The 13,594-nt window shown below is 38.3% G+C and overlaps 1 protein-coding gene across 2 annotated transcripts in view; it reads right to left on the reverse strand.

The window, feature by feature from the left end:
• Window positions 1-3,224: 3,224 nt before the first annotated feature.
• LOC137562596 (uncharacterized) overlaps window positions 3,225-13,594 on the reverse strand; it is a 38,913-nt gene continuing 28,543 nt past the window's right edge. The window contains exons 8-12 of one of the 2 annotated variants that reach the window (XM_068274091.1): window positions 12,938-13,097; window positions 9,982-10,149; window positions 8,968-9,065; window positions 8,251-8,315; window positions 3,225-4,530 (exon numbers count right to left, since the gene is read on the reverse strand). In XM_068274091.1, coding sequence (XP_068130192.1) covers window positions 4,483-4,530; window positions 8,251-8,315; window positions 8,968-9,065; window positions 9,982-10,149; window positions 12,938-13,097 — 539 coding nt within the window. In that variant the 3' untranslated portion in view covers window positions 3,225-4,482. The remainder of the gene's footprint in view (window positions 4,531-8,250; window positions 8,316-8,967; window positions 9,066-9,981; window positions 10,150-12,937; window positions 13,098-13,594) is intronic. The other variant, XM_068274092.1, reaches the window with a different exon arrangement.

The raw sequence follows: 13,594 nt of genomic DNA on the forward strand, positions 1-13,594 counted from the left end.
TTTTTTTTTGCTTTTTACTGGTAATCCTTTGCAGATTATGTTTCATTTTGAAGTGTTTTGCTTTGATTGATTTTGTTTTACATGGCCAGGTTTTACTTCTTTATCTTACTAATTTTATGTGTCCATTTTTTTTTATAACTGCAACACATCTACCTAAATTGTTATTTTTTTTATTTGCTGGATAAAACTGTGTAAGCCAATGCTTTTCTTGACCTCATTATACCGTAGTATTGTTTTTTCATGCATTAAGGGGAAAAACATACTTTTTTTTGTATATCTTCTGTACTAAAACAATCCCCCACAACAAAAAACAAAAAAAAACAAAAAAAACTTTAGACCATGTACTTACTTATAAGTCTGCAGTTGGCTTGAATAAAATTCACAGGGTGGCACTGCTTGTTGTGAGCTTGTGCCTTTTTTGAGGGGCAAATAACTGCTGTAATTGGCTTCTCTGAGGGGCCTTCTCCCTTGACTACAATGTATAATTCTGTATTTTTAGCTTTTATATGAAAGTCAGATAAACCAAAACTGTCAGTTTTACTCATAACATAAAACCATCTAAAGCGAAAAAAATCAGAACCAGGAAACTATAGATCTGTAAGCTAAACACCGGCTGTGCAGTTCAGTGTAAATTGTTTGAAGCTATCTTAAAGTGTACCAGAGATGGCACGCTATCACTAATTTATACTTACCCGGGGCTTCCTCCAGCCCTATGAGCAGCACTGAGTCCCTCGCCATCCTCTTTTGCCCATTCTGGCGGTACGACTCCCGGTAATTTAGTCATTCACCGCAAGTAGAGAGCTTCTGCCCATGCTGAGCTGCTTGCACCCCTGCTATGCTTCTTTTTCCCTGGAGCATTCTGCGCCTGCGCATTACTACTGCACAGGTGCAGAATACTCCAGGGGACATTAGCATGACGAGGGGTGCACGCACTGCCTGGATTACTGGGAGTCCTAGCGGCTAAACGGAGGGCCCTAAGAGGATGGTGAGGGACTCAGTGCTGCTCATGGGGCTGAAGAAAGCCCCGGGGAAGTATAAATTAACAATAGTGAACCATCTCTGGTACACTTTAAGGGAAGCTATACAAAATCATGTAGCACAGAATAATATTATTTAACCACTTATAAAAACGTCCTGCTAGAGCCTCTTAATGGCTCCAGGACGTTTTTATAAGTCTGACAGTGCTGCTGCCGCTGTGCGCATGCACATGCGTGCTCCCGCAGGTGCACATGTGCGCTCCCACGGGTGCTCGTGCATCCCCATGCACATGCAAATGAAAATAGTGAAAAAAAAAAAACACCCCCCAAAAAATACACCTTTATTTCCAAATTATGTATTCTCACCATACTTTGTACTAGGGACATAATTCAAATCTTGTGATAACCAGGACAAATAGGCAGATAAAATGTGTGGGTTTTATGTACAGTAGCAGTGTTCATATTAAAACCATAGGGGAGGGCATTGGAGAAATAGTGTATTTTTATCATTTTTTCCTTGTATTTCCCTTTAAAATGCATAGAAAATAAAGTAATTACTGAAAACAAATATCAACCCCAAAAAGCCCAATTGGTGGTGAAAAAAACAAGATATAGATAATTTCATTGTGATTAGTAGTAATTAAGCTATTGGCAAATGAAAGGGATGAGCACGGAAAGGTGAAAATCACTCTTGTCAGTTAGGGTAAAAACCGCCTTGGGGTGAAGTGGTTAAGTTCATGGCATATTAAGTTCAACAACATGGTTTTACGAAAGACAGGTCCAGTTTCTTAAACACACTCAGCTTTGTGAGTGAATGAAAATGTTGATTTTGGGAAAGCAATAGATACAATAAGGTGGGACTTTGCAAAGCTTTTTGACACTGTTCCCCACAATAGCCTAGTGCAGAAGCTGAGGATACAGGGACTAGGAAAAAATGTGTGTATGTGGATAGATAACTGGTTAAGGGATAGAAGGCAAAGACTGGTGATAAACCAGGGCCGGATTTACCATAAGGTCCTGTAAGCACGCGCCTACGGGTGCCTGATGATGGTTCAGCAGCTTACTTTCCTCCCAGAATCCTTCCTCCCTCCTTCCCTTTGTAGAGTCCTGATGAGAGTATAAATGAGAGGTTACACAACCTGCCCCTCGGCACTCCACTGGCAAGATCATCTTTCCATCAGAGGAACGTCTACTGAGGTTCTTCTAGCTACCTAAAACTTGGTGGCAGCTCTAGCTACTTAATATTGAGGGTACTTCTGGTTACCTAATACTACGGCGCACCTGTAGCTACCTATGATGGTCAAGGGAAGTGAAGGAGAAGCAACCGCTGCGGTAAGGAGGGGGTTTGTAGGTTCATGGAGGGAGAAGTCTAAGGTGGCAGAACACCTCTGCCTATAGGCACCTGTGAGGTAAATCCGGGCCTGTGGTAAACAAAACATACTCTAAATGGAAAATTGTCAGCAGTGGGGTACCACAAGGGTACATGTAGCACATCCTTTTAAACTTGATTCTCTTGTAATTTGTGGCACCCTGTTTAAAAGTTTGAGGCCCTCACAAAAAAAACGGCCTCATTAAGAACTGCTACTAAGGCAACAATCTTTTTTTTTATTATTATTTTAATAGAAAAAAAAATAAAAACATGTATTAACATTTCACTAGAAAATAAATATTTTTACTCGACTATAGGTATAAATAATAAATAAACATTTAAGCACAGTTGTGTTGACTTCTTTTGTATTTTAAACACAGACAATAAAGAACTGGTTTTTCCAAATGCACAGCTTAAAAACAACACAATAATGTGTTTATTTCTGATTTGTTGTTGTTGTTGTTGTTGTTATACACACACACACACAAAAATCTCCAATCACATTATGATTTTTATACTTAAAGAGAATCTGAAGGCTATTTTAAAACAAAAACTTACCGATGGAGAGGGAAGGCTCTGGGTCTTATGCAGTGTTCCCCAACCCTGTTCTCAAGGCCCACCAACAGTGCATGTTTTGTGGATATCCACAGAGGTATTTATTCAGCTCTGCTGCAACACTAATTACCCCACCTGTGCATGTTTGTGGTTTCCTGCAAAAAATGTAGGGCTTGTTTCCACTGTTGCGACGCGATTTCGGCCGCATTCCGACGCTTGTAAAAACGCATGCGGATGCGTTTCCACATGCGTTTTTACCCGCGATTTCGCGTGCGATTTCGCATGGCAGGGTGCCATGCGAAATTAACCATGACACTGCCAGGGCAAAATAAAATTGGAAAAGGTGCGAAATCGCACGCGAAATCGCGGGTAAAAACGCATGTAAAAACCGCATGCGTTTTTACTATTAAATACATTAGCGGCGATTCGCACGGATTCCCGACGCAGGCGAAATCGTTGGCTCTTTTGTGCGTTTTTTTACCGCTGAAAAAAACGCACATCACCAACGCTACAGTGGAAACAGGCCCACCCACTTGCATACCATGTGCGAATCTGCATGCGTTGGACGCATGCAGATTCGCGATAGTGGAAACGAGCCCGTACTGTTGGTGGGCCTTGAGGTCAGGGTTGGGGAACTCTGTGAGCCTTCCCATTCTCCTGCCGGTCTCTTCATTCCCCCGCATGTTTCACAGTTTAAATCTCCCTCTATGGGAGACTTTGGAAATCTTTGGAAGCACCCGGGTTTTCAAAGACAGGCAGCTCTGCACTGTGCACGTGCGAGTGCGTGAGAAAGGGCGTTCACGGCTGCGCAGTACACAGCGGACTGCTTTGGAAGCACTTGGGCTGAAGCCAGCTCAACCCAGAAGAGAGCAATCCATGGCCGAACCATTGTGGGCTGCTAATGGGGGAGCTTGCGGGGGAACAAGGACACCAGTAGGAGAATGGGAAGACTCTATATGACCCAAAGGCTTCCCTCTCTTTAAGTAAGTTTCTTATTTTTTTTTTTAATTAGGCTTCAGACTCCCTTTAAAGCTGAACTTGAGGATGATAGTATAAAAACTATTATATATTCATCCGGACATACTTCCTCAATGCCTTCCATCAAGCAGCAAGTCTGCACAAGAGTGAATTTTCAGCAACCCTGACATACCTGATGACATCATAGCACTTTAGTGAGCTACCCTATAAAGGAAGTGTCTGAAACCACACTTGTTTTAATTGAATTGCTGTCAGGAATATGGCAGATGAGATGGACCATCAATGCAGTCTAAAAACTGCAGGAATCTTAAAACAAAGCTTCAATGTAGGGAATGGAAGACAAATTTGAGAGAGATTAATTTCCCCTGGCCTTCAGCTTTGAAACTCCTGAAAGCTAATGTTCCCTCCTGGTATAGTTGTTTTTTATACTTAAAATAATTCACTAAAATATAGGAACATAGTCTTTCAAAGGGTCTTGAAATCCCTTTGTTGAATTTCAATAGTATTTTTTTTCTGAATATAATGATATGTCAATGTTTCAAGTCTTGATTTTGGAGTGACCGATCTCCACATTCTGGTTGACGGTATTTGCGTGTAGATCAGTTATCCCAGAGTTTCGTACGGAGAAATCGTGGGTCTAGGAGCCCTTATCTATTAAACATATTGAAAAGAAAAATGATCAGACAATGTAAATTTCTCTAACAGAATATAAATGTCTATAATATAGAGAATGGATCACTTTTCTCCCCACCGATAAGCAAATTTTGTTATATTACTGACACTTTTTGTTGTCCATCTAGTTTTGTGTTCTCCTTTGTATTTTTTAAATCAGTTACTTAACAATGACCTGAATCATCCCCTCTCAAAAGATGCACCTATTGTCTCCACCCCACCCTTTAGATTGTAAGCCTCTGGCAGGGCCCTCCTCCCTTAGTGTATCCAGCTTGATTATGCAATCTTACTCACAACCACCCCTCTTGTAGACTCGAACAGTCTCTATTTTGACCTATGACTCTGTACTGTTATCAAATCATGTGCATGATCTTGTTTTGTTGTGAGTTTCCGTATGTTCTACCTTGTATGTTAACCCATTTATCTATTGTGCAGCGCTGCGTAATATGTTTATAAATGCAATAAATAATAATAATAATAATCATGGATATCAACAAATTATCAATTGAAAATAAAGAAAGCCTAGAGAATCCTCCATGGGAAGATGGACTTGTTCAAAACATGGTGGATCTGTCAGATTTTTACTGCTACTGATTTTTAAGTGGCAGAAACATACTGTATGAGAAAAGTAATTTATAGTGCATTTTAATCGAGAAGAAATGTATTTTATACACATTTATTTTATACTTTTCATTTTTTCTCAAAGTGGTCCTTTAGGTTTTCTTTTACATGAAGCACATGAGCAAGGTAATTGCAAGAAGTGTTTACAGTATGTCCGATGCTCGCCAGGAGTAGCTATAACATCTTCCCTACACCCATGAAGGGTAAACTCACAAGAGGGAGCTATTTTATCTATTTATTCTCGTCAGTGGACGGAGAGATATTTACAATTACAGTACCCGATTGTGCAGATGAGTTACTGCCAAAGTAAACCTATCATATCAATATATTCAGCTCTATTTAGGCTATAGTGCTAACACTAGTATTACTACTATTACTGCTGCTAGTACCAGTACTAGAAAAAGTAAGTAATAGGTTACATAGCCATCCAGAAGTAGAGAAGTAGAGTATCAAGGCAAGTGAGGTGTGATGTCTGAGGAGAACGAGGTTACATAGCCATGTAATGAACAGAGAAAGTTATATTTATAATGCAGCTAGCCAACTAAAATAGTTGGAAAACATTTTTAATTGCTACAGTTTGATCTGGTTTCTAAAAGGCAGCATGGAGTTAGGGCTATGGATAAAATATGGAGTTTAAGGATAAGGACAGACTTGTGGCCATTCTTAAAATATAAGGTAAGTGTAAACCTAACATCCAAGTCTCAACTTCATAAAATGAGCACCATAGAGCTACGTAATAATTAGTTTTAGGCTTTGAAAGGGAGAACATTTTGATAGGGAGGGTTGTTTTATGTACATCCAGACACATTTTTACTATTTAAAATCTCCAACAATTCTATAGTCTTAGCCTCAGGTGGTTAATGCTGTCTATCTCCCCATTGTAAACATCCATTTCATTAGCGATTATGACAAACTGCTAATTACGATTATGAGACATTTTGCATATTTACTGCCATCCGTGAATTAAGACTGTATTGGACATTTTAAATTGGACATTGAATTGACTTTATGCAATTGATTAGTAACTTTGCATGATTACACAAAATGTTTGCACAATTTTGTGCTGACTAATAGCAAAGTCCCCATATCTATATATATAATAGAGTAAGTGCCTCAACCTTCAAGCAAGAAGAAGAAGTAGCGTCCTGCCCCCAGGGCCGGTCCAAGAAAGAAGAAGGGGCTGCTCCAAGCAAGAAGAAGAAGTAGTGTCATATCAAACCAAGGGCAAAGAGGGATAATTTGCATATTCAGTAGCAGTGCATTGTGGGTAACCACAAATTTTCACTTATAGCTGAATTATTGCGGATTTTCTTCTGTTTTAAGAAGGAAAAATACACCAAGCTTTGCTTTTTTTAGTAGGAGGGCTTTTTTGGTCTCTTTTATCCTCCTATACATTCCGAGTGGTTTGGGTCACCCTGAGCTGCTTGGTTAACTCTGTTGTACTGGTCCAAGCCCTATCTCATACAGCCTTATCAATCTCTGCTATGTACTGATGAGGACCCAATATCTGAAATAGGCTGTCACATGTGGGTTTGATATGGCTGTGTAAAACTTAAAGCTATAGGCTTGCTTGACTTCCCAAAGGTCAAAAAGGAATTATCTGCATATTTAGAAGCAGTGCGTTGTGGGTAACCACAAATGTTCACTTATAGCTGAATTATTGCATATTTCCTTCTGTTTTAGGAAGGCAAATTACACCAAGCTTTGCTTTTTTTTGTAGGAGGTCTTTTTGGTCCCTTTTATCCCCCTGTACATTCCGAGTGGTTTGGGTCACCCTGAGCTGCTTGGTTACTCTGTTGTACTGGTCCAAGCCCTATCTCATACAGCCGTATCAATCCCTGCCATATACTGATGAGGACCAAAAGTCTGAAACAGGCTGTCTACATGTGGGTTTGATATGACTATGTAAAATTTAAAGCTATATGCTTGCTATACACCACCGTCTCTGGATGCTTGCTTGGCTTACCAAGGGGGAAAAGGGGTAATTTGCATATTTAGTAGCAGTGCGGGTAGCAACCAATGTTCACTTATAGCTGAATTATTGCAGATTTCCTTCTGTTTTAAAAAGGCAAATTACACCAATACAGTGTGCAGCATTGCAGGAAGTGACGACAGTGGAACGCACGATAGAACACGGAAGAGGTGAGTCATCCCCACCCGCTGCCTCTTACTAATAGTGGCAGCTGCTACTGTGCTTAAGCAGGAGGGGGAGCGCACATGGGGGGACCCAGGTAAGGGGGGGGGGGTCCTGCTGAGCTTAAGCTGGAGGTAGAGCACACATGGGGGACCCAGTTGAGGGGGGTTCCAATCCCCCTCTCCGCCGCTGTGCCCAATACCCCCTTCCTGCTCTCTACCCACTTATGCGGCGTATGCTACACCGCGGGTCGGCTAGTATGCTATATTCACCAAAATTGTTACGTATGTTAAAAGGAAGTCAAAAAAGTGGGTATAAGTCAAACGTAGAAACAACTCAAAAACTATTTTTTCAATAGGACCTTGTAGTTTTTGAGAAAATCAATAAAAAAATGCAAAGGAAACATGGTTTCTAACCTCAGAAAAACTAGGTTAAAAAAACATGTTTTCCTTTGCATTTCTAAAATGACTTTTCCTCAAAAACTACAAGGTCTTTTTGAAGATTTTTTTCACTTTGTTCCCACTATTCCTCTTAACATACGTAGTCATTTTGGTGATGATAGTATGTAACGTAAGCTAATATGCAAGTTAGCTTCACTAGGGAGGAGGAAGCTGAGGTTAGCAAATTACTGAACACTTAACAGATCTATAGCTGCCAGTGCATTTTTTTTTCAGCTCAACATACAAATATTAGGTATTGATCCTCTTCTACTGCACAAACTCCAATTTTGCCAGCCATCGTTTAGAGCCGGGGTGAGTATGTTTTGTTTATTTTTTAAAGTAACTATATCAAACTGTCTCCAAAAGTTATTTAAAAACTGAAAGAGATGCTCAATTTTTAGTTAATTATCTGTTTTCAACAGATTTAAGAAAGAAAGAAAGAAAAATAAAAAATAAATAGTGTGTGCGTGCGTGCATTAATAATTCTGTATCTTTTTAACTCACCATAGTATCAGTATTTACTGTTCCCAGGGATGGTTGAAAATTTTTGGTATTTGATTTCGCTGATGCTAAAATAGAAGAATAAAAAAGATGTATTTATTTTTTTATGTATTACTAGTATATTTGACAATTAATATGCATGATTATAACGTACATGGTTTTTTTTTACATTTAAATATTTGTAAATGAGTTCCATGGTAAAATCCCTAATGGAATGTTCTTAATGCTAAACTCACATTTTCCTTTCCTTTTCCTTTGTCCCAGGTATCAAATAATAACTTGCTAAATTGCTATTTTGACCTCCATCATACTCCGTGAAGTGTTAGTAAACACATTAGTCCACCTTCTCCCAAGCGTGTCCATCAGGGCATCCTCAAAATGTATCTCCAGGATGAACTGCTCTAAATTGTCACTGGTATTAGTGTCAAGTACCAAATGAAGGGGTTTTTACACTGTGATCTCCATGGTCATTATAAACAAGGATTGAGGACGTATATGGTGAACCTCAGGTAGGCAGAATGCTATTTGAGGTTAGGAAGGGATTCTCGTAAGGACTTGACATTAACCATTAGCCCAGCTAAAGAGGTGTTACGGAAGGATAGTTGGGTGATGCACACAATTTCATTACACTCATCCAATGATACTTAGATACTGCAAAGATTATTATTTTGTCAAAAACCTGACTTAATTTGAGAAACACGTCTTTATATGATGCCTCACCTTCCAATTTCTTGTTTTCTTTATTAAAAATACTTCTTTCATAACCTTCTGCTTTCCCATCATCCTGATACCAAACAAGCTCTGGCTCCATCATCAATCTGGTTTTAGAAAAACAGAATGTAAGAAACATAGAAGTGAGTGTTTCCCTGGTGTCCAGAAGTTGTGTTACACCATCATAATCTTTGCAGTGTCTAAGTACCATCTTTGTAATAAAAAAAAATCTACAGTACTCTGTCAGTGTCAAGTCAAGGCATTGCCTTCACTAACTAAACCCTTGCAACACCTACAAGTGTTTTCACCATGTTATTATGTAAAATTTACCATTGGTAAACTGGTCACAGAATGAACAGCAAAAAATTGGCAGCGCTCCTCGTCAGGCTGCAACTAAAATGAAACCAACAGAGGTGTGCACTGACCCCCAGGGACTTAATTACACACCTTGAATACAAACCAGATGCAATCTATGCACTAAACCCTAATCTGGATAAATTGAATGCAATCTGATACACATGGAGCTAGCCACAAGTAGACTTATATTTTTGTACAACAAGAGATATTGACAGCGCTTCCAAATGGAGGCCCCACCCAAATTGCATCTGATTTGTATTCACAGTGTATATTTAAGTCCCTGGGGGATACTGGCAATTTAATTGATACCAGTAGCAGCCTGATTGGGAGCACTGCCAATTTTTTGCTGTTTTTTAAGAATCACATTTAGCTGCCTTCTTACTCTTTTTTTCTATTGAGCTGATGTCTTCCAAAACAACTCAAACTGATAGGTTGACTTAGAGAGTATTGACTTGACAGTTAAGACTGGAGGAGATTTCTGGAACATCAAAATAATCTTAAAAGGCATGGATAGCTGCCTTATTTTTGCTCACTTTTGCATTAGGTTTTTGTTTCATTTTTTTGCAGTGAGCGAGTGAAAATAATTTCCAGTTTAAATCTTTTCTTTCTTTCCACCAAAATGACATTGTTACTGCTTAATTTTTTATGTAAAAAATATGCACTTACTTAAATGTGTCTGAGTGATGTTGCCGTTTATGTGAAAAGTAACATAGTATAAAAATGATAAGAACAAGAACGGCCAAGCCAACTGTCACTCCAGCAATTACTCCAGGTTTACTAATAGCTGTCTGGCATCGATCTCCCGTGTACCAGTACTGGTTCGAAAGTGCACAGCTGGTGAGAGAATATTTGAAAACAAAGATGAGTGAATAAAGTGAGTAAAATAAATATTTATTAAAATTATCATAAAAAGGAGGTTTTATAATATATAATCAATAAATAATATAGTTTGGGAATGAATGGAATCTATTTTACTAGGTAGGTAGTGATAATCGTAATCTGCTAATTACGATTACCCAAAATTTCACGTAAATGTTTGCAATTATGACAGTATGTAATTATGTTTTGGACATGCAATTGGTTTTGTATAAAATATTCATAATTTCACTTAATTTTTGCATAATTTTCAAGTAATTTCCTGCTGATTTTAGTGGTTAATAGCAAAGCCCCCATACATGCTTTTGTCACCAAAATTGCTACATATGTTAAGGAGGATAGTGGAAATAAGTAGAAAAATAATTTTTCTAAAATTCTTGAGATTTTTTAGCAATTTTTGTGACAATAGCATGTATGGTGGCTTTACTACTAATTGCAAAAGTTAGCACATAATTACACGAAAATTATCCAAAATTGCTAAATTATGGTTCCTGATTACATTGAAAAACAAAATGAATTACAATTTTTCCTGAAATTTTCCATTATGATTTTGCATCATAATTGCGAAGTACTATGCAAAATTATGATTCCGCGAAATTTGTGCTGATCACTATAAGGTGTGATAGATGTCCCTTGCCATAAATATTTCACCCTGAAATATGTGTTATTTGTTTGCCAAGCTCAGTGCCCCTCTAGCTTGATGCATAGGTTCTATGGGTCTATGGGAGAGAAGAATATCTTCCAAGTGTGTATGAACTAAGAAACCATTTTACAATGGTTCAGACCCACTTATAGACAATTACCATTTTCTCCTGAGTTTTCTCTCAGGATGCAATTTTTCACTTATCTAAAAAATAACGTTTTAGCACTTAGCTTTGAAAAAGTACATAAAATGTAGGCAACACAAATTAATATCAAAATTCATTAGAGTATTTTCTTGCACGGTTGGAGCTTTAAAGGTATTTTATTAATAAGAAGATTTGAAAATATCACCTTAGAATAAACAAATTGGATATGAGCCAATAAGAGATATTCCTTTTGAATGCACCTCTGAAGCTGTTTTTAGATGATAGTGATGTGATGAGTTGACAACGCTACCTGACTACTTGATCTTAACAAAACACTATAGTCCTGTTAAGAAAGTTTTAGTGTCTGGAGTAAATGTGAGATGACTTTTAGAATCATCAGTTCCTTGAATAATTTGGTGACAATAAGAGAGATAAAGGAGCACTATAATATTGTAACACCATAAAAAGAGAGCCCCATAGTGGGGCTGGGCAAAATGAATAATGGTAAATTAAATCTTTTGTTTTTAATATGATAGATCTTTCCACCATAAGATAGTATGCGCATAAGTTTAGTATAGATTAACAATAAATACAACGTTTCCTTAAACCCTTGGGTGGCTTTGTTTAATCAGAGGGTCCCTTCTTTGTCCAAATGTAGGAACAAGCTCCTAGCTCAATTTTGTAATGCAGCCAAGGCTATAATAGCTAGAGAGTGGAAGTCTTCATCTATTCCTAATGTCATTTTAACTCATAAAATAACCAATTTTTTTTCTGGATGGAAAAAATAATCTCCTTGTCCGACCAGGATAAGTTTGATGCAATCTGGTCGTCCGGGTCTGACAAACTTTTCCCAAATGTATAGTGATCTTGCAGTTCTGTTTGAGAATTTTGACCTGATATGTGTATTTGGCACCTGTCTCAATATTTCTCTGGGCTCTAATTAGCGGTCACTATGACTTAACTTAGCACTTTGGACTTAAGCTGTTGTTTGTGTGCATTCTTCATCCTTTCTTCTATAAACCAGAAGTGTGATAACATGCATTGTATTTCTAACTTGCCTAATAAAGATCTTTTGTTAAAAAAGAACATAAATAAAAAGGTAGATGTAGTATAAAACACAGTGGGCACCAAAAGGTGTGTTGTTGCATACTTGGCTTTTCGCCGATGTCGCTTTGGCGAAGGCTGAGACGAATGATGGCCAAACCTGCTGTTGCACAAATACCAGGCGGCATTAATTACTGTTCCCCCTCTGAGTCATGGCAACTTGGAGGGAAAAGTAATACGGGGTCTGGCGATCACCGCCACATGTATTACACTACTGCACTGCCATAGACATAAATAGTAACCTGGGCCCAATGCGGGTAGGAGCGCGTGCTGAAATGGCCTGCTTCAGAGTTGTTAACTTACATAACATCCCCAAATCTACAGTTGGAGGCTTAGGAAGTCTTTCGGAGTCTGAGTGCTCCCAAAGGTCTTCAGGAGCACTCAGGCTCCCGAAGAAGACTTCCGAAGCCCCAGGTAGCAAATTAGCTTCAGACTCTCTTTAAGGTTAGCATATGAATTTATCTAATTTAAGTCCCTAACTGACTGTGCTCCTGGCTTGTCATTGCCATCACACTGAGGATATATGAAATTCTGCACATAACTAGAAAACAATGTGCAGTGGCATCAGAGTTTATCATATTAAATAAGATAAAGCAACAGTTAACACACTTCTGTAATGCTGTTGTGTTTTACAGTGGCAATCTCAGTTTTCTCTCTTTGCATCCATGCACAAACATGACTACAAATTACACCTACAACGAGGTATATGAAGTACTTATCATACACAGGTATTCTTATAGCTAGAAATTATTAATTAGACTATACATCCACTTTGAAATAATAATACTTTTAGCCCTATGCACATTTTTGATTGGCCACAATATTAAATACAGGCCTGACCCCTAGGTACTTACTAGCAGTGTGGACCCTTGTTTGTCACAGAACACTGTCCATGGTTGCAGTCTATAGGAATATTATTCTCGTTGCTGCAGTTGGTGACACATAGGAGCTCAGTCGTCTTGTTAATACCATAATAATATTGCTTCATATCCCCATCAATGCCATCACACATTCCTAGGGGGAAAAAAAGATATAAACATAATGTAGACTAAACTACTACTTCTACTCATCATTATCATCATTATTTTCTACATCAATCATTTTACAACAGGATCATCCACTGATACAGGTATAACAGAATTCTTGAGCAGCCAAGGGGCAATCCAAAACTACTAGGAAAATTTAGCGGATTAAAAGAGACCTAAAATTCCTCCTATTTAAAAGCAACACTTAGTGTGGTTTGCTGTCTTAAAACAGGAGGTATTTGTGGTAATTCAACTTTAAGTGAGTCACTGTGATCTCCCACAATGCATCACTACTGAATATGCAAATTATCTCTATATGCCCCTGAAGCCAGTTCTGTAAATTTCATAAGCTTTAGGCTTGCTATACACCAGCGGTTCTGGATGCAAGCCTGGCTTCAGGGGCATAAAGAGCTAATTTGCATATATATTCAGTAGTGATGCATTGTTGCTCACTTAAAGTCGAATCATTGCAAATACCTTCTGTTT

Source organism: Hyperolius riggenbachi, chromosome 3 (genome assembly GCF_040937935.1).
Source record: "Hyperolius riggenbachi isolate aHypRig1 chromosome 3, aHypRig1.pri, whole genome shotgun sequence".
In the NCBI taxonomy this organism is placed as follows: domain Eukaryota; kingdom Metazoa; phylum Chordata; class Amphibia; order Anura; family Hyperoliidae; genus Hyperolius; species Hyperolius riggenbachi.